General features: G+C 44.8%; 1 protein-coding gene across 1 annotated transcript in view; it reads left to right on the forward strand.

The window, feature by feature from the left end:
* The window catches only part of ATP5PF (ATP synthase peripheral stalk subunit F6), a 122248-nt gene that overhangs the window by 31933 nt on the left and 69093 nt on the right, over window positions 1-21222 (forward strand). The window contains exon 2 of the mRNA XM_069636388.1: window positions 13555-13746. Within this exon, the coding sequence (XP_069492489.1) occupies window positions 13577-13746 (170 nt within the window). The 5' untranslated portion in view covers window positions 13555-13576. The remainder of the gene's footprint in view (window positions 1-13554; window positions 13747-21222) is intronic.

Genomic DNA, 21222 nt, shown 5'->3' on the forward strand with positions numbered 1-21222 from the left:
GAGGCTCCACTGTGTCTGCAAGGACAGGAAACTGGCAAGGATCCCAAAATACTGTTGCCCTTTGTCCTCTGGTGTGCCTGAGAGAAACCAGGTCCGACTGGGAGTAGGGGAGAGGGGGGAGCTGGCTGTCATTATTGGACAGCCACCTGCTCCTTTCTGTAAAATGTAGGGCGAGTTTGCAGAGGCTGAGTGTGGGTTCTTGATAAAAGGTGAGGATCCTGAAGCAAAAGACACGTCGCCCACAGGAACAGAAGAACCGAAGACAACCAGAGACACCTGCACCACCTTTCAGCAAACGCAAGGGGACTACTGCTGTCCTGACCCTGTGTTCTAATCGACAGGAACTCCGAAGTGGATGACTCCTTCTCTTTGGCTGGTGGCCCCACCATAAGAGAACCTGCAAGACAAGCCATTCCCTACGTGTTGCAAACTTCCTGGGCTGCAAACTGCCAATACCCTGGGCCCTCTGACCATATTGCAGTGCATCATCTTCCTGTGAACAAATGCTGCCAGAACTTTGGACTCCTGTTGGACATCCTGAGGCGAGATCCCAAATACCTCACCTTCGTCAAAGTTCCCTCACCACAGCGCAGGAACGAAGAATCGAGGCAGATTGAAAATGTTCATCCGTGCAGTCTGTGGAAAGGTGCCAAAGCTGCAGATTGATGTTTTGTGCACGAAGAATCCTATGCTGGGAGTACTTTCTCGTGGCATGCTGCTGCAACATCACTTCCAAATCCTCCCAACCCCCACCCCCCCCCCCCTTTGGTCACCATGACCAAGCAACAGGAGACAGGTCCACTGTTGCTGCACCATGAAAGAATCCAGCTGCATCTTCATAATTCCTCCGGTACTGTGGGACTCGTGGTAGTACATACCTTGAGCCTTTCTGTCGCTCCTTTATTGCTGGAGGGCTAATTCTAGTTTTTGGGTGTTTGCCCATACAGAGCCTTTCCCCAGGGTTCCTAAACATTTTTGACCAACAAAAGTCCTTTATAATTGAAGAATCCTTTGAAACATGTTCTTTTCTGCATCTGTGCATTGTGGGATGTTTTTACCCATGCATACAAGCCCTACCACAAAACTGTGCATTACTGGCATTGAAGACATCATGATGGCCAGAACTCCCCAGAAAGTGCACAGGGAAAACATGAAAAATAGGTTGCCATCCATTTTTGCCTCTGTTCATGTTAATACAAGAGACCATGGCCAGGCCCTATCCTTGGCTACACACAGAGCAAAAACCAGTGCAAAGAAATATGGTGCTGTTCAAAATCTGAAATGTATTAATTCAAGACTGCTCCCAAAAATGGGTGCAGTACCATTGCAAGCCACTGACTGGCGCTGGCACTCTATAAATCCTGATGGGATAGCTGTCTTGCAGAACTGTGCAGTGCAAAGAAGGTGGTCTTATTTCAATTAAAAACCTCAAAGGGGCTTGCTTTTCCTGAGAACCATTAACACCTCAGACACGCACAACAGCCCAGGATATCACATGGCCCTGTTGATTGAGAGGGAGGAGTTTCCCCTGCAGCCTGCAGGACACAAGACAATAGACCCTTTCAATTGAATGGGGTATGCTGATTTTGGGTGTGGACTGTAAACAGTCTTCTGGAGGAAGGAGAGGCCTGTGATCTCTCTGACTCAACAAGCTTCTCGGGGGCGGGCCAGACTGGCTTGTGGATTCATATTGCAGCAAATATGTTAAGTTAAATGTTTCTGAAATATTGTATTAAGCTTACAAAAATGTACAATTTGGAGATCCTTAATCTGATGTACCCACAATTTGAGACCAGACTCGACTCTACCATTTTCTGAGGCAAAACCCCATGAATTATCGAGATTGCAAACACAGGGTTTATGCTAGAAAAATTTACTGGAATGTGTAGAGAGGCGGTGTACATCTGTGTAATTTTTGGTAAACCAACCAAAAAACGAAAAATGTTGGCATTTTTGTTTGAACCCTAGCTCTTAGGAAGATCAGGGTTAGGCAAGAATATACCTTGAGCAATCCGTCATGTAATATTAACAAGTGGGGTATATTGCAAATGTGGGTTTTATGAAAAAGAAGATATGTTGCACGGACACAAAAGGGCGTTTCTTCAATAGATTGTAAAATGACTCACTCTGGCTCACTCTGACACACTATCCCTTCTCAAATCGGGTCACAGAGAATCCTTGACCTATCAAATCATGAGAGGGTTGGGCATGCAGAATGAGCCGACCCACCCACTTTCAAAAGACATAAAAAGAGCAACTGAAAGCCAGACAAATTCACTTCCCACTTCAAGCTGATTTCTTGCGGAGCACTTTGCCAGAAGACACCGGATCCAGAATTTAGGACTCAGACTCCAGAACTTAAAGCAAAGGCCTAACCCACAAGCTGAGTCCTCTTCAGCAGGCCTCAAAATCCTTTGCAAACTATTCAACCGCCGGGCTGCGTGGTTTGCTGCTTGCTAAGAATCTTGTGTATCCAGAACCGTCGGATCCAATTCAAGAGACCCAGACCAGACCGCTGTGCAGACCAGAACCAGAGATCCATATCCGCAGACCAGACCAGATCGCTGTGAGCAGAACCAGTACCAGAATCCGCCCGGAGTCCAGTCCAAACCTGACCAGACCTTGACAGCCTATTTCCAATTTATAGTGCGAGTACTCAGCTAGAACTGTGCCAGAACCAATCTTAGTTTAAAATCTGATTCAAAACATTTGAACCTGTCCAGAACTGCATCATAGGAATCGTGTGTTCATTCTGTCATTTCAAAGCTGTAAAAGTGTCATTTTGTCATTCTGAAGTTTACTTTCATTTCCACAAAATCGTCCGTATCTCTGGGACCGCGTGTGCTAGGAACGTTTTAAAGCTAAGATTCTAAGCTTTCCAACAAGCCTAAAACCGACTTTCTATTCATTATAGTTGTTCCGTAATCGTGCTCGGAAAAAGTGCTGCGATTTGGTCCAATTAGCTCCTGTCAAAATAGCCGCTTTTGCTTGAACTGCTAATCCTTCATTGAGCATTGCCAGTGTGACTTGAACTAATCTTAAATAGCTATCACCTACCCTGAACCTCCTACAGGGAATTAAAATCATTTTTAGCATATTTTTCCATCTTTGCATACCACATTTAAAGTATTTTGCCTATGTTTTAAAATCATCCCTGTTCTCTAAACTTGCGAGGGGGAACTGAAATTCGTATTGTATTGTGATTGTATTCCTGAAAACCGAGTGCTTCACTTGCATCTCCTTATATTGCATGGGGGGGGGGAGTGAATTGCCACCAGGGGAAAAGTGAACATATTATCTCTTGTGAAACACTATCAGTTATTTCTGTACTGCATTCTTTCCATCATTGAGTCATTGTCAGCCTTGAAAAACACTGTCGAAACACATGTTGGCTGTATGCACTGCAATGTCAGGCTGAATGTTCAATATTAAACCATACAATACATGTTCACTGGCAAAGCGCACTGTAGGGAGCTAGTTTGCCACATTATAGGGAAGGTTAGGTTTCTGAATACAGACAGGGAACGTAGCAAATAGTGGTATGCAGTTAGGTAGGGCATGTTAAGTGAGTTTTCTTAAACTCTACCCGTGTTACGACTTTATAAAATTATGCCTTGGTATACAGGCCCCAACTTACAGTAGAAGTCTGTACGACTTAAGAATTTGGTAGTGTGGCAGAGCCGCCAGACTTCTCTTAGGCGGGAGATGCAAGCTGTAGATAAGTACAATGAACTCAGTAAATACATAGGCCCAAAGAAACTTGTTATAGTAAAATAGTTATTGATTTTATATAAAAAAGGTTAAAGTTAAATCCCAAGTAAGTACAATTTCCAACTGAGCAACACAATATGAAAGCAATACTTCAGTTGAGTAAATCATAAGTTAATTATACATGTAACTGAACAGTTCAAAGTTGAGTAAAATCACTTGTTATAGCAAGTCAGAAAGTTCTGTTGTAGGAATAAAAAGGTTAAGCAACACCAACATGTGTTGGCGGCGTGTTTCAATGGGCGAGCCGAGTGAAATGTGTGGAAAATGCGTTTTTATTTTGCCCACATTCCGGGCTTTGCGGGGGTGTCTGGGTAATAAATTCTGGGCCTCTTCGCGCAAATCATACCTCTGCGGATTCCCACAGATGTCCTCTTTTCGGAAATGCGTGGGGTTCCCTGTTTTCCTTGGTGGCTTGGACACCCGAGGCCCATATCTGTATGTTGCGCTTGTCTGGAGAGAGTGTAAAATTCAGGTGTCGAAACAGACTTGGGGCGGGGGAGATTGCGGGGGGGGGGGGGCGGGAAGGGGGGGTTACCTGTGGTTTAGGCTTTCCCCTTGGCGCCCAGGTATGTGCGCACACGTGAGGTATGGTTTTCATCGGCACACCTGTGGGAAGGTATAACATTTGTTGTGGTTGTGTGGTTTTCATAAAGTTTAGACCCATTTGCTGGTGCCCTTTGTCACACAACCCTTTCATTTCCCAAATGTGACCTACATTTAGTCGCTGCTTTAGGCACCATACACTTTTGTCACCTACCCTTGAAAAGGTCTGCTTGTGCTCTTTCAAAAAATGTGTACTTGCCGTTCCTCACCTGGTTTTCCCGATTTTACACTTGCAAAGTGTATCTGTTCAAGCCGTGAGTGTAAAGCTCCTGTGTACCATGGCTCAGTGTTTGGCTTGTGGTAATGCTTGTTTTTGTAAAACACTACAAAAAATGTGTGCTTTCCTAACTGCAAGAGTCGGGGGGGGGGAATGTAGCAGAGCATTGCTTTTCTCAAAATTCATAGAAGCCATTGCCGTACCAAGCCAACCGTGTCCAACACATACCTTTCTTTTTTTTTTGTTGGGTCATTTTCCCGCTTTTCCCCCCGTCTATGGTATTTTCTCCTACCTAGTGTTTCCTGACCTACGCAAATCACCCCTCCCTAAACTGTCTTTTCAGAAATATATGCCTTTCTGTCCTCCAATTCGGCTTTCATACCCTTTTCTCCCATTCCGTCCATGCATGTCCATTTGGCTAAAATGGCCAAAATCGCCTACCTCTCACAAAACAGTTGATAACCACATCAAATTTTTTTTCCTTTTCCACTCAACCTGTTCTTGAAAGCTAGGAAATTGGGGAATTCAGCACAGCAAACCATTTGTTCCTAGGTCTTACAAGGAAAAAAAGCACAGGCTTCTTTGTACATCATTTTATTGTCATTTTTGAAAAACCCAACATTTTTTCCCTTTTTGCTTATTTTCTCTCACCCCCCCCGGCACCCCCCTTACAGCAACCTAGGATTCCTGGGTGGCGTTACGACCGCCTACATGGGGGTGGGGGGAAGCCACATTTGGCGGAGATATCTCCTGTAACAGTTACAAGGCTTAGAATGGCCACATACCGAAATCACCAAAAAAGGCCCTGGCACTGGGGGGGGGAAATACCCATGGCACTTAAAGGGTTAAAGGGACATTGGTCCCAGCAGTATTACAAGATGAAGTACGGCTCAGCAAACAGTGAATACAAAGTTAACAGCCCAACAGCTCATCCTTGCCCTTGTCTACGCAGGGCATTTATAATAAATTTAAAGTATCAAAACAATACGTTGTCTTCTGAGTGAAACGTGCCTGCTGCTAGGCGCCAACACATGACATGCCTGTTAGTCTTATCTATACACGTGTGGAGAACCGTAATGCTGGTACATAGTCTTATCTATACACGGGTGGAGAACCGTAATGCTGGTACCTGCATAAGTATTCAGTTGTGCAGCGAGTCCATTTAGTTGTGTATTGACCTTCCCATCACCCAAAGTAACTGTTTATCGGCTATTAAGTACATTGGTATTGGTTAGTACCTGTTTATTAAAATGAGTATAGCCCTCTCAATTGGCTATTAACCCATTGAATTATATAGATGGGACTCATCCTTTTCTCGGAGTGTAAGTACTCTGCAATGTGAGTTCCAGAAATTTGTTTTGTTAAAACCTAATAATGTTTGCTAAATTTAGGCTAGCTCGAGCCAGTAAAAATATTTGCAACTGTAGCAGTTTCCCTGATCTTCAAATACTATGAAAATTGAAAGTTGTCACGAAATTAGTATTTATATCAATGGCCCCCTCTAACTAGATATTAAAGTTTCCCTTGTATTCCCTCCAATTAGATCTATTCAGTATTGCCCATTCGGGGTCACATAGCTATACTGTGGCTTTGTTGGACTGTACTTGTTTGAATTTCAAATGGATTTCTGAAATGGACAAGAATGTCCCTTCAGAATGTTGTGGAGGAATAGTGCTATTGACTAAATAGCTGTATTGGTCAGTATACTATCAAGATGTAATACTAAGTTAGTATTGGGTTCAGGGTCTGTATTTCAAAATTGGTGCTCGTTGTACCTTGACAAAAATAAGTCACCTCATGAAGTATCTTATCGGATGTCCTATTCGGGACCATCTGCAAAGGCAACCTGCGTATCTCAGCACGCGGGTTTCATTTAGCTCTATTGATACCTTTTCGCCTGTACGTGTGACGTCACACCATGTCTAGAAGGCTTGAAGGAGTATCAGTGGTTCACTTGTGTGTGGTGTTCTCGTGACATTAAGTCTGACAAACATGGGATTCTATGGGTTCCTGTGATTAATGATCAGTAAACCAATACAGCCATATTAAGATCCCATTTTCTGTTCCATGTGTTTTTGTTTTAAACTGGATTATTGCTGGCATGAATTATCCAGCATTTTGGTGCTTCATTAGTGCATTTGTAAACTTTAATCATAACCAACGACAGTAAGTTTGTCAATATTGAAAATGATCACATTTATGTATATGTACAGAGACCTGTCACCTCATTGTATTAAGTTTCACAATACCTGTATGAGGTTGACGGACATGAAAAGATAAAAAGGAAAAAAACAAATAAACATTGACTCACGTTGCTTCTGCTACAGAAAAACATGCATCCCATGTTCTGAATTGAGGCCTTCACCCCCCACGTTTGCCACATTTAGCTTTGATGGGCCCTATACATCTTAATATTGTCCTGCATCTGGTGGGGTTTTTGCCAATGTTGTGCTCGGGTTAGTCTGAGATCCTGACTGCTGAGACTATGTAAATGTTCTCCGATTCGTATTCTTAATGGTCTGATGGTACTTCCACAAATATTTTTCATACACATAGCGTAAACTACATGTTTAGTAGTTTTGCAGTTAATGAAATCATTAATCTGAATTACAATACATTTGTATATAAATGTCACTGTCTCGATAAGCATATTGGCACATGCTTGTAATTGTGTATCCATAAGACCTCTGGTCTCATGCATGTCTGCTGAATTAAGAATCCAACACTTACTTGTAACAGCGCCTCGATGTCCATGGGCTGCAAGTGCGCTATACAAATGCGAATAAATAAATAAAATACTGCAGGTGCTGCACTTGTGAAACCCTTTCATTGTACGCAACCCATCACTACCACTAGTTTCGTTAATTTTGATATTATCCAGAAATGATGCACATGTTTCTAATCGTCAGTGTTCGGCAAAGTTTGTATGCAGTACTCTTTGGGTGCACTACACACAACTCTGACTACAGGTATAGGAAACCCAACCTTTGGTATAAGCTTGTACTACACAGTTTTGGTAGCGTGTTGAGCAGCCAGGCTTATCTCAAGAGGGGAAATGTCAGCTGTAGGGGAGTTGCACAGAGATTCACAGTGACAAGTATTCAAATAAACTCTTGCACACAAGGTTTCCTGAATAAACAATTATTAATTTATCACGAAGTTAGAATAAGCCTTCTTCAGAAGGGAGCAACATAATAGTACTCATACACTTCAAAAACACATACTTAGTTTCTAAATCAGTAAAGACCCTTTTGGGATGGCCCACAGACACAACCTCCGGTGACTTCAATAACTAGGGTGCTGGGGACATTAATATCTTACTGTTGGCACTTAGAATACTGTTAGAAGTTGGTAAAGGTTATTAGAACAACAAGAGACCATAAATATTTTTAAGCAGGCGAATACGTTTGGATCCCCTCAGCAGAGTCATTCAGTATATCAGGCTAGGCAGAGTCAATGGCCAAAAGTCTTGTATAGGATGAGGCACTTCTGGTAGGTAAGTAGAAAAGTCTTGCTTGTTTTAGAAGTATTTAAAGAAAGGAATAATCAAATGTAGGGTCAGGAGCTGATTAGATTTGTGAGTAGTAGAAGATGCAAGCAACTCTACAATGAGAGGTAAGTTATCTCAGACTTTACCTTTTGTATTGAAGAAAAAGTGCAGCAGATGACTTATGTTCCTGTGCAGATCTCACTGTTCCTGGGCCTCAGTCGTGGGGGCAAGAGAGAGGACTTCTGGGGACTCCTGCACTGCAATGGGATGGTCACGACTCGCAACCGGCAATCTTTCAAACAAGTGGCACTTTGGTGTTTCAGCTCCTCGGGACTACTGCAAATAGCAACACTGCGGTTCCTGGCTGTCGAGATGGACTTTCCTTGCTTCTGGGGGCCCGCACTCTGAGGGGGCTCGGGCTCGTCAGTCCTGCTTCCTGGGAGTCCGTAGGATCTTCCTGGAGCTCTTGGCCAACTTAAAAGCAACACACACAATCTGGTGTTCCTCTCCCTGGTTATTCGGTTTCCAGCAGCACTCTGTGGAAGTTCAACCAGCTCTGAGATGGATGTCGAGGTGGCTTAGTTTGGAGTTGATTGGTCCCACCAACTCAAGGGGAGAAGTCGTCCTTGCAGGGGCTACTGTCGATACGAATTTGGAGTTTCAGCACAGCAGCAGGGCTTCACCAGGCAAACCAACGGTCCAGGAGTTGCAGTAGGTGTCCTTCAAGTTCTTCTTGGGTACCTTCGTCCAGTGGTCAACTATGTCCTTCATTTATCCAGTTCTCTCCCATTCATTCCAGCCTAGCTGTCACTCACCCAGCAGGGGGGCTGTCCTTGACGGACAGTCATCCAGCCAATCACTAGAGTGCCTTTGGGTCACCTAGGAGACTAAGCACACGGAAGTTCGGTAACCTCCCCCACTTCCTGCCCACCCCAGACTCCCTGGAGCCAGAGGCGGGTTTCACACATGAATCCCGCCAAAGGCAAAGTCAACAATGGGACCAAACCTGGTTTGGCGTGCAGAGTAAATCTCAAGAAGGACCGTTCCACAAAGAAATGGTGAAAAAAGACGTCTGGGGCCATTTTGACAAAAATGGCACCATTGGGTGCTTTACTGCAGCTGCGAAAGCAGCACGTCATAAATGCACACCACGGTAGTTAAAAAGAAACCACTGCCACCAGCCATTCAGTGAGAAAAGGCTAACATAAAAATGTTACATGAAAAGCTAGACAAAGGGGATAGATACTAGGTAACCCCTCAAGCACCCTGTTGTAAGTGTGTGCTGGGTCTAGAAAGTTACAATGTAAGTACATCACTTTTCTTCTCTTGGAAACAGTAGTTTTATCCAAGAGAAGGTATTTAAACCTTTGGGAAATCTGAAAGACTTCCCTGGGCCACAGCACTGAAGGTGCCGTGTGACACAATGTAAAAGATGCCTATGGAGTTTTCAGGCTCCATGACTAAAAGAAACACAAAGTTTAGAAATAGCATTAAAATACATGAGCGAGTGGGCAAAAAGGCTCTCACACTCTCCAGGTAAAAAAAAAATCAAGTCGTCAATTCAGCAAAGTTGCGGCTGGTCTCTAAGGTGCAGGGAATTGGCACATTTCTGAGAATTCTCCAACAGTCGGTGCTAGACTAAACTAATTTGGGCTTGTCAGCTAGATGGATCTTTAAGTCTGCATCCATACACAAGGTGCCAATCTCTATGCACAATTCTATATAAGATGTGTGCAACACTCTGGAATATTGAGTCACAATATCCAGTCTGATTGCTATCTGTGTCTTGTTTCAGAATGTATTGTAACATGTCTGTTCTCTAAAGTGAGGATTTCTTTACAAGATTCCATTGCATTGATGTGTGAATATCCCCTTTGTTATAAGGTCACATTCTTTGATAAACTGCGTTTCTTCCCTGCAGTTTTTAGTGTAGAATTCCCCCGTTCGTATGTTCTTAATGGTGGTTCTCCAGTGACCATTACTGGCATGTAGTACAGAGTTGACTTCTGTAGGCTTATGGAATGTAGTGGTCTCTATTTTACCAATTTTAATATAAATGTGCAAATCCAGAAAATCAATACTGTTAGGATCCCAATGCCCGGTAAGAGTGATTCCAAAATCATTATTGTTAAGATAGCCAGTATATTCTTCAGCTGGTCCCTTACATATTATTAGAATGTCATCAATATATTGTCTCCACACAATTACATTCTGGTCAAAAACACTGTTGGCTAAAGCAGGAGTCTCTTCATATTGGACCATGAACAGATTAGCCAATGATGGTGCTTATTTAGCCCCCATTGCAACCCCACTCATCTGAAGGTAGGATGCATCATTGAAAAGGAATGCGTTATTGTCTAGTGAAAATCAGAGAAAAGCTTTCAACAAATCTACATGCAAAGAAGGACTCGGACAAATCTCGGTAGGTATAGTCAATTGCCCTAATGGCCAACATGTGATCAATGGGCGTATATAAAAGCTGTACCATCTGGTGTTGGTAGTAGAAATGTGGCTTGCTACTCAATGCCTTGTAGGAATAGTAGTACTGAGTGCTGTCCCTTATGCAGGATGGTAGTTTTAAGTACACGTTCTTTAATGGCATTGTGAATATATTTGGACAACCCTTCAGTTTCCCAGCCTATTTCACTCACAATTGGCCCCACTGTTAATCCTTCAAAAGGTTTACGGATCTTCGGCAAAAGATATAAGGTTGGCATGGTCGGTTTTACATTCAACAGAAAATACTTTTCCTCATCCAACAGTAGCCCTAAACTATGCCATTCCATTAGTTTCTATAATTCCTGTACTGTTGTTTTGGTGGGATTAGAGACTAGTTTTTTGTAGCATCCTGGTGTCTCTAGGTGCTTCCGACCCATATGAATATAGTCTTTTCTATTAAAAATAACCACATTATCTCCTTTTTATCTGCTTCCTTAATGACTATATGCATGTGCCTAGCCAATGTATCCAGAGCCTTTTGTTCATTTTTGGTAAGGTTAGGCTGCTCCAGATTATATTTTTATTAGATTTAGAATCCAAGTGTTGATATCAGTTGTGACTGCTTGATGGTATCAATATTTTCTGTGGACATCTGAGGAATACGCTTGGAGTTGGGTTTGAGTTCTTTTAATTTGAGATTTGTGGCCTGTATGTCCAAATCTGTGTAGATGTCATCTCGACAAAATGGCACCTTTTTATTCTATCTTCTGTATATTCGCTGTCGCTTGGGAATGGGTGGGGCGTGGCCTTACGCGTCAATGGTTTTAGCTGCACCATCACACAAAGCTTGCAAAGTTGCACTGGAGAGGGGCCAGCATGGAAGGCCCAGGAGAATTTGGTGCTTCAGTCAGGAGCTGCACAAGCCCCTGGAGATTCCCATACTGGGGAGATGGAACCAAGGCCCTTGCCTAATGTTCTGGGATGAAGGGTCTTGGGTCTGTTCAGCATGGAAAACCTATAGAATCCTTGCTGTGAGTGGCTCCAACTTCTGATTCTGGTGTGAACCCAGTCTGGACCATCAAGCAGATGAATTTGAGCAGGAGCTGCGATACAGTTGTTTCTCTGGATCAGGAGAAAATAGGGTCACAATGTGTTCCTGCTGGTCTACGAGCAAGGCCGAGCTTTGCTGTCTCCTTTGGGCGCAAAGGATGCTGCTACAGTCCTTCAGGCCTTCTTCAAGCAGTAGGGCCATTCAGGAATGCCAGGTACAGGGTTACCGCAGTAGACTGTGAGTGGCTAAGGAAAGGGTTTACTTTTATCTCCCTCGGCAGGCAACGAGTGAACACAGCACCCAGTTGCTCACCAAAAATGGAGGTGTTCAGCCATTGGCAGACCATCCTTCTAAATTCACCCATGCACTCTGGAAGAGTCTCCCACACAAAGGAATTATTCACCACTATCCCAGACTGGCATCTGCATATGCAAGTCTGAACTGGTTTTAGGCTGAATACAGCCCCCAGTCCTGATATACAGGCATTCGGTGGCTGAAGATGGCCACCTTCTCTCGCATGCATAAAGAACAAGGGATAGTCATTTCATCCTTCAAGTCTTTGAGGCAAACGGACACCTCCATTTCGACAGATGGAGTAAAGGACCCAACCAGGTAAAATTGATGCCTCCCTGCCTAGTGGAACCACATTACACAGGCAAGAAAGCCACCACTCGACTAGCCACATGACTAACAGAGAAGGGGTTCTTTCTCTAGTATACTATGCACCACCTGTGGGGCCCCTGCCCTAGGTTGGATGAGGACTCTTCAAGGCAGAGAACATAAAAACTGAGCCTAACACTGCCAGGCTTTGTCTGGCTGGGATAACTAAAGTCCTAAAGCCAGCGACATGGTACAAGGGCTTCCTCATTGGGTTTAAAGTGTGCCTTCTACCTAACCATAACGTGCATTGACCTGCTCATTTTGTTTTTATTAGAGAACATGGTACTTTGTCCTAGTAGAACATTTAAAACTATGCTTACCTCGTACAGTATCCAGGGGCCCAGAGCACAGCTGTTTTCGCTGATATTCCCAGTGGCCATGAAAAGAAGGGTGAGGGTAAAAAATATTGCACACAGAGGAATTTTAAGACTGATATTTTAATGTACTGCTACCACCCGCAAATCTTCAAAACGACCCACCATTGGTGACTTAACAAGTGAAACTTTGCAGTCTTGCCGGAACAGTCATCTTTGCTCTCCACATGAATCCTGAGCCTAGTGCTTCAAGAATTGAAATAAATATTTCATGAGAAGATGCAAAATGTAGCTCTTTGGTATGCAAGCAAGAGCTACCTCTATTGAACGAGGAGCAAGTCCATAGCACACTGCAAATCTATTTTTCACATGCGATGCCAACTATGTAACTTTTTGTAAATTATGTGACTCAGTGTATTTGGGAATCTGTATAAATTGGCATTAAACATGCTATTTAGGCCTGTTTGACACCAGTTGGCCATGGTAGCTTCTGGCAATTTGGTTTCAAGCTTAACATGCTTGTGTAAGCTACAAGCTGCCGCTCAATTGCCTCCAGAAACTTCAATCCTGTTCTTGCGATCATTTATTTTTAGGTTGTTTCTAGAAACGGCCTTCACTCGGATACACCTACGTTTTGAATTCTAAGGATTTCACACACTTTGGCAACAGCAAAAGTGCATAATGGGCCCCGTAGCTATTAGAAAATCTTGTTCATGCTCTACATTCCGTTTTTATATTTGCAACCGGCTCACATCTCTGGCTACAATCCCAGAATACTAATGCATTGTCAACTGAAATATACAAGTTTCATTGGAGTCGACTACTGTGTGCTTGTTTAAGTTCTTCATGTTTTCCTGATCATTCTTCAATAAAGGAAGCTCAATTTTCTTTTCCAGCAAAACATTAGTTTGGGATTTAAGTGTCATTGCCTAAAAAGTGAATGCATGATTTTTGATTTTGTCCATTTTAAGGACTGCACACTTAAAGACAAAATGATTTTGTTTTCTAGTTGAGACAAGTTTTCCATCACCATGCTACTCCAGGGCCTATTCCGTTTGTCTTCCAACTTGAGATCTTCCCTCTCCATCCAGCTACGAAGAAACCTTGGCCTCTCAGCCATTGTATTCAACAAGACAAAAGAACTAGATCCTGTTCAGAAGCTTTTCCTTGATAAAATCCGAGAGTACGATACAAAGTCCAAGTAAGTGAATAGAGAAAAGCTGTGGTCCATTGAAGTTCCTGAAAAAGACCGTGGTGGAGAATATTGCACACTCCCAAAACCAACCGCACTCCAGTGGTGGTGGGGGGGAGGAGGGTCGGGTCAGGAGGGTGGGGGCCGTGGGGGGAGGGGAAGGGGTCAACAAACATTGTGGGCTATTGGCACTTACATCCAGTTGGTTTGGGATCTCGGTCCCTGAAGGATTAATGCTACAAGTAGGATGTTGTGCAAATGTTTCTAGTTAAGTGCTTTGTACTAAGCTTGGCTACTTGCCCAGTGGTTTGAGACATCAAGCAAAGTTTATTAATTACAAAAGGTGCCAGAACGAAATGTGAAAATACATTACTGATGCAGTGTCGGGCACACTAATAAGTGTGCCATGAACATGCGGATGCATTCTAACAGTTGAATTAGCCCATTTTTGTTGATGGGCCACATTTATGCATGCTACTCTGCCTACTAAAGTGCACGCTTTCTATTTATTTTTCTGAGGGTCCTGTTTTGCAAAACAAAATGATTGTCTAGTCCAAAGCCTGCCACCTGCACTGCCTCCTTAAATGTCATTAGTGGTGTAAGTAAAACCCCTCCTGAGACAATGGAGTGTTGCTGGAACACATGCTGCATGCATCAACCTTCCTCCACCGTTGAGCTATTCAACTGACCAGCAGCATTCCTTTGTTTTTAGAACACCATTTATTGAACATGCCAACGACTATAGTTGAGACTCCTCGTATTTCCTTTTGAACAGAACACTTTCATTTTGCCTTTAGGATCAGAGATTTGTGGCCATTTCCTTCACAATAAGATATGGGAATATTTTACAATTCCCTCTCCACCCCTTTTCTAAAAAGGGGCTAGTAAAATGACTCGCAGCAGTTTCCAATTAGGATGAACTGAAGGAGGTTGCATTCCATTAGAGTTCCTAAATTTGTACGACCTGTAAGCACTAAGAAGGTCTTTCAACCCAGGGATTCCTCAGTTAAGTGATCTGTGTGATGAATCAGTAATGATTCCTTTCAGAAACCTTGCCTATGACCCTCCTCATGTGGCCAGGGAAAGGCAGACTCTTCCTGATCCCGACCCTGGGGGTGGTGTACTGCGGGAGGATCACATGTGGGTGGACCAGTCAGGAAGACTGGGAATATCCCTGTAACTTTTCCCATAATCCAACACGTTTGATGGCTGTTTGCCAACAGCAGAAGTTAAAAACTAATTTTGTTGTTGGGACTACAAGTCCCATAATCCAGGAGTACTGGGACGAGGAAGAGGGCTGAAGAGGTATGCCGTGGTAGTAGTTAGGCAATTAAGCCTAACGGCCCACACCTGAAGAAACCTGCGGGTCATAAAAGGCCCCCTAGGGTGCAGCAAGAGGAGAGAGAAGCTGGAACTGTGGCTGGAGTTCGTGCAGTAGCAGAAAGAAGGCATAGTGCTGGAATTCCTGGTAGAACCGAAGGGATGCCGGAACTCTGATGCAAAAGATTTCACCTGCTTGTTCTCGGAGGGTCCTGTCTGTCCGTTTCTCCCCCCCCGCCCCCCCTCCTCCACCATCACCACCCCCACACCCTGCCCAACCTGTAGTAACACGAATATACTTCAATACTGTACACTTTGAGTTTCTGAATCGGACAAGACCCTTTTGGGATGGCCCACAGACGCAACCTACACCCACAGATGACTTCAGTAACAAGGGTGCTGGGGACATTAATATCTTGTTGCCATTCAGAACACTCTTATAAAGTTGGTAAAAGGCAAAGGTTATTAGAACACAAGAAAGGCAAAGGTTATTAGAACACAAGAAATTACAAATATTCATAAGCAGGGCAAATATTTTCAGATGGCACTTAAGAGTCCTTCAATTCATATAGGCTAAGCCAAAGTCAATAGGCAAAAGTCTTCGTATAGGATGCAGCACTTCAGGTAAGCAAATGGAGTCTTTGCACAAGTTCTTAGGAGTCTTTGATAAAAAGAAGAATCAAATGTAGGGCCACAAGTTGGTTAGACTTGTGAGTTGTAGAAGTTACAAGCACTTCCACAGTAAGAGGTAAGTACTCTTAGACTTGTTTTACAGTACCATGGTAAAGCAGAAAAGATGCAGCTAAAGACGTCTGTTCCTGTGCAGCTCTGCAGATCTCCATGTTCCTGGGCCTCAGTCGTGGGGACAAGAAGGGTGTCGGGACTTCTGCACTAGCACGGTCAAAACTGGCAACCGACAAACTTTACTTTCAGTGGGTGTTTTGCGTTTCAGTTCCTTGCGGTACAGCAATAAGCGTGGTTCCTGGCTGCCGAGATGTATTTTCCTCACATCTGAGGTCCCACACTCAACTGAGGGGGTCAGCCTTGGTCAGTCCTGCTTCGTGGAGTCCGGAGGATCTTCCAAAGCTTTAGGCCAGTTTACAAGCAACGCACACAATCTGGTGTCCATCTCCCTGGCTCTAAGGTTTCCTGCACCAACCAGCTCCGAGATGGGTGTCGAGGTGGGTTACTTGGGAGTTGATCGGTCCCACCAACTCAAAGGGAGAAGTCGTCTTTGCAGGGCTTCCAAGTCGATGCAAACTTGGCAAGTAGTCGCTGCAGCAGGGCTTCACCGGGCAAACCAACGGTCCAGTAGTTTCAGCAGGCGTCCCTTTCAAGCTCTTCAGTTCCTTTGTCCAGTGGTCGACTCTGCCTTCCAAGCCAAAAGACTCGCCTTTTATTCAGTTCTCTCCCATTCATTCCAGCCTAGCTGTCACTCACCCAGCAGGGTGGCTATCCTTGCCTGAAAGTCAGCCAGACAATCACCAGAGTGCATTTGGGTCTCCTAGCGGACTAAGCAGAGTTTCAGGCAACTTCCTGCCTACCCCAGACACTCAGGTGCCAGATGCAGGTTTCTCCAAAGGCGAAATGAACAGAGACCAAACCTGGTTTGGCGTGCAGAGAAACGCTCTAGAAGGACTTTTCTACAAAGACCTGGCACCATTTTAGCAAAGATGGCTGGACGCCATTTTGGAAAAAGATGGCTCCTGCCTTACCGGTCGCGGTAAATGAAAACCAAGGTAGTGCAAAACGAAACCACTGCCACCAGCCAGTCAGTTGAGGAAAGGGTAACATGAAAAATGCTACATGAGCATTTAGACACAGGGGATACAAAGTAACCCCTCCAGCACTCTATTATAAGATAGGGTGTGCTGGTTCTAGAAAGTACAATGCTATGTAAAGTCATTTTCACTTTACTGCTCTGGGAAACAGTTGATTCCCAGAGAAGGTATTTAAACCTTGGGAAATCTGGAGGACTTCCCTGTGGCACTGCACTGAAGGTGCTTGTAAAAGATGATGCCTTTGGCGTTGGTTTAGACTCAATAACCAAAAAAGACAGTGTATAAAAACACATTAAAATACATGAGGGGGGGGGAGGGGTCACACTCTCCAGGTTAAAAAAAATCAAGTCCTGGGGGTCTCTAAGGTGGAGGGAATTGGCACATTTTTGAGAAGTCTCCCTAACACCCCCTAGCCAGGTCAAACAGTTTCTGGGGGCTCTAATTCGAGCAGAAGGCTGGCCCGTCGTCCCCTCGGAGAGGGTCCAAAACATACTGTTCCAGATCCCTCACTGTGTAGCCAGTCACCAGGTGACCGTATGCAAAGCCATGTGGCTGCTGGGGATGATGGCTTCCTGCGTCTTCCTAGTGCCTCATGCTTGTCCGTGCATGCACCCCATGCAAGTGTGGCTCTCTAATAGTGTCAGGCCAGTGGCCGGTGGGATGATCTAGTGGTTGTCTTGGCAGCCCTCGTTCAGTCTATGCAGTGGTGGTCAAAGGAGAACCTTCTGCATGGAAAAACCTTCACCACCCCTGCAGCAGAGGCCACTCTCACCACAGACTCATCTGTTAGGGTGGGGGGGTGGGGTCTCGCCTCCTTCAGCACACAGCACACAGCGTGTGGTCTCCAGCAGTAGCGTCCAATCACATCATGTTGAACGACTAGCAGTGTTCAAGGTCCTGAAGGTTTTCCAGACACATTTCCAGGGTAGACTGTACCACGGGCATCTACTGCTTGAACAAACAAAGGGGCACTCACTCTCGAAGGCTGTCCAGACTGTCACAGAACATGTGGAAGTGGGCACTCTCCTCTCGCATGTTACAGGGGCACTCAATGTTCTGACAGACGTACTCTGCAGAGATTTCACCCTACCTGTGGAGCACGAGTGGTGACTACAAGAGGTCATTTTCAGTCTTTGCAGAATGGGGCTTTCCAGAAATAGACTTGTTCGCCACCCTGGAAAATACCCAATGCCCATGCTACACCTCCAGATACCCATAGAACTGCTCGGAGGGGAAGAGTCTCTGGATAACATAGTCCGGGAGATTTGCCTATGCCATGGAAGACGGAAGGTAGGCCAGGTGCACGGCGCCGAGAGAGGAAAAAGATCGGCAGAGAGGAGGGTCGAAGGCAGAAGCAAAGAGGAAGGTTCTTGAGGTGCTTCCGGTACCGGAGATGGTTCTCAAGTTTCAGAGTGGCAGGGAGGCTGTGCCAGAGGAAGGCCCCAGCCGAAAACAGAAATTTACCCCAAGCTTGTTTCTTTGAGAAACGACAGACCCTGAGGGAGTTAGAGGAGCGAAGAGCTCAGCAGGGGAGGTATTTACAGAGGGCTAGCTCTCGCTGAAGGTATTTTGGACCCTGGCCGCAGAAGGCCTTGTGGACAATGCAGAGGGTTTTGAATTTAATCCTTGCGTCCACTGGGAGCCAGTGGAGAGATTTCAGGGCTGGCAGGAAACTATCCCAGTGCTTGAGGCCATGGAAAAGTGTTGCAGTCCTGTTCTGGATGATTTGTAAAGAGAGGATAGTAGAGGCAGGTAGATTTAGGAGGCTGTTACAATAGTTCAATATACAGAGACCCAGGGCTCGGGAGATGGTGAGCTTTTGGGGGAAGGTGAGGAAAGGCCGAGTACCTCTGAGGCGGTGCAGTAGGAAGTTTGACTTTTTAGAGACCTCAGATGTGGGCAGAGAAGGTAAGCGTGGAGTCAGATGACCCTGTGGTTCTTGGCTTCGCAGGTGGGGGTCGAAGGAGGGCCAAGGGAGGCAGGCCATAGACTGAGGGGAAAGGAGGGTGAAGGTGTGCCGATGAGTAGGATCTGTCTTGCTGGCATTCAGTCAGATCATTGGCGGCCCACCAACCCTGAATGGCAGTTAGGCAATCGGAGAGGAGGTGGCCGAGGAAGCCTGAAGAGGAGTTGTCATCAGCATACCACTGGAAATTGGAGCAGAAAATTACAATGCATTGGGTGAGAGTTGCCGGGTATTGCTTGAAAAGCCAGGGCTAGAGGTTAGACCCCTGGGGAACACCAGAGGTAGAAAGGGAGATGGATGAAAGAAAGGACCCAAGTTGGACCTGGGAGGGTTAATCGGAGAGGAAAGAGGTCAGCCAGGCCAGAGCCTGATCGGTGATACCCAGGTGGTCACGGAGACTGAGCAAGATGGTATGCTTGATGAAGCAGAAGAGCGATCGAGTAGGATGAGGACAGAGGGAATGTTCAGGTCAAGGTTGGAAAGTAGATTGCGCTTTACCTGGTGTAATACCAAGGGCATCAATCATATTTGCTTTCCTAAAGCTATTGTCCTGTACCTAACTCGCCTTTTAGATTCAGGGCTGGTTTTCAGTTCTATAAAGGTCCACTTGGCTGCTCTTTTGGCGTACACCACGTCCCAGAGCAGAGTGTTGTGGTGGAAGATTCCTGTGAAAAGCCTTTATGGAGCGGCTAAAGAGACTTATTCCCCCTATCTCCAACCCAGCTAATGGGGAACCCCTAGCCCCCTTTGCACCATTGACAAAGCTAGCCTTAAGGCACTCTCCTACAAGACTGCCTTCCTAGTGGCCATCACCTCTATAAGGCGAGTTGGTGAAATGCAGGCCCTTTCAGGACCCCTTTGTTGTGATTCACAAGGACAAGGTGGTTTTGCGCACACACCCACGCTTTTCACCCCATTTATCTCAAACGTCCATGTAAACCAGTCCATAGAACTGCCCACTTTTCCAGAACCCCACTAAAGTGGCAGAAAGGAGCCGCCACAAACTAGATGTGAGGAGAGCAGTAGTAATTTACTATCTGGAAAAGACCAAGCCACTAAGAAAAGCAAACCAGTTCTTCAGGTTAGTGGCAGCTGGTAGAGAAGGGGACCCTGTCTCTAAGTCAGCTATTTCGAAGTGGATCGTAAACTGCATCACACTATTAACACTCTTGCCAAGAGAGATCTACCTTACACGCCTAGCGCTCACTTGACTCTGGGCACAGTGGCTATCATAGCATTGATTGCAAAATGTGCCTCTAGATTCAATTTGCAAAATGTGCCTCTAGATTCAATATGCAAAGCGGTAACCTGGAGTTCTGTACACACCTTTACACAACACTACTGCCTAAATACACGCTCTAGGTCTGATTCGCAGGTCGGAAAAGCGGTGCTAAGACATCTCTTTGCTACTGTTCCTTCACACATCCCACCACCATTTGTGGGTACTGCTCTCTAGTCTATGCACAGCTTGTGATTCTAAGCAGATCCACAAGGATCAGAAGACTTAAATTACTCACCGTAATCTTATTTCTGGTGATTGTATCTGCTTAGATTGACATGCGCCCACCCACTTCGAGTAGAAGGAACATAGACTTCTTACACCTTCTCTGTTCTGTGCTCGCTCATGCAAACCATAAGGGTCCCTCAAGGCAGAAAAAAACAACCAGTGGGACTTAGCGTGTGAGGAATTCTGAGTACACTACACGTCATGAATAATTTAAGTCATGCCCATGCCGACATCCCTTTCGATTTTGGGGAAAAAAATGCAATAATCTGCAATTACCACTACATGTCTGACTTTATGCACATCATTTGAATCTAAGCAGATACAATCATCAGAAATGATTACGGTGAGTAATGCATGTCATTCCTATCTTTTCGATCAGATGGTCAAAGGGAGACCCCCCCAGCACTTTTTGCTGGACTTCTGATCTTTTTCCTTCTATCCTGAATTAGTGGAGACTTTTTCCACTCATTAATTCCCATTTGCCCTCACGTTGATGTGATTGGACGCTACTATGACTGTGTTTAACTTACTATGCATTTATTTTTTTCCCCTCAATAGCTCTTTAAAGGCATCTGTGTGTTAACTTTTGCAGTACGCAGCTCCTTATGGGCAGTGTTGCTGGGAGCACTTTGGGTTCTCCCTTTTTAGATTCTTTATGTATACTTAGTAACTAGGGTTCTCAAGGATAGAGGGATACTTTGTTGGCATCCTGAAACTTTATACTATGAGAGATTAGCACACACCACCTTATATGGATTCTCTCTAATCCTGTGAATTTTTAGTCACTTGGACAAACCATATAGTTATGGCTGGTGGCAGTGGACGTGTTCTAACAACCATTGTGCTATTTTTTTATCGCAGACTGCATTCAGTCACGGTTGTGCACAATAGGGTCAACTATGTTCTAGCAT

The sequence above is a fragment of the Ambystoma mexicanum genome, chromosome 7p (assembly GCF_040938575.1).
Source record: "Ambystoma mexicanum isolate Mex_15411 chromosome 7p, UKY_AmexF1_1, whole genome shotgun sequence".
Classification (NCBI taxonomy): domain Eukaryota; kingdom Metazoa; phylum Chordata; class Amphibia; order Caudata; family Ambystomatidae; genus Ambystoma; species Ambystoma mexicanum.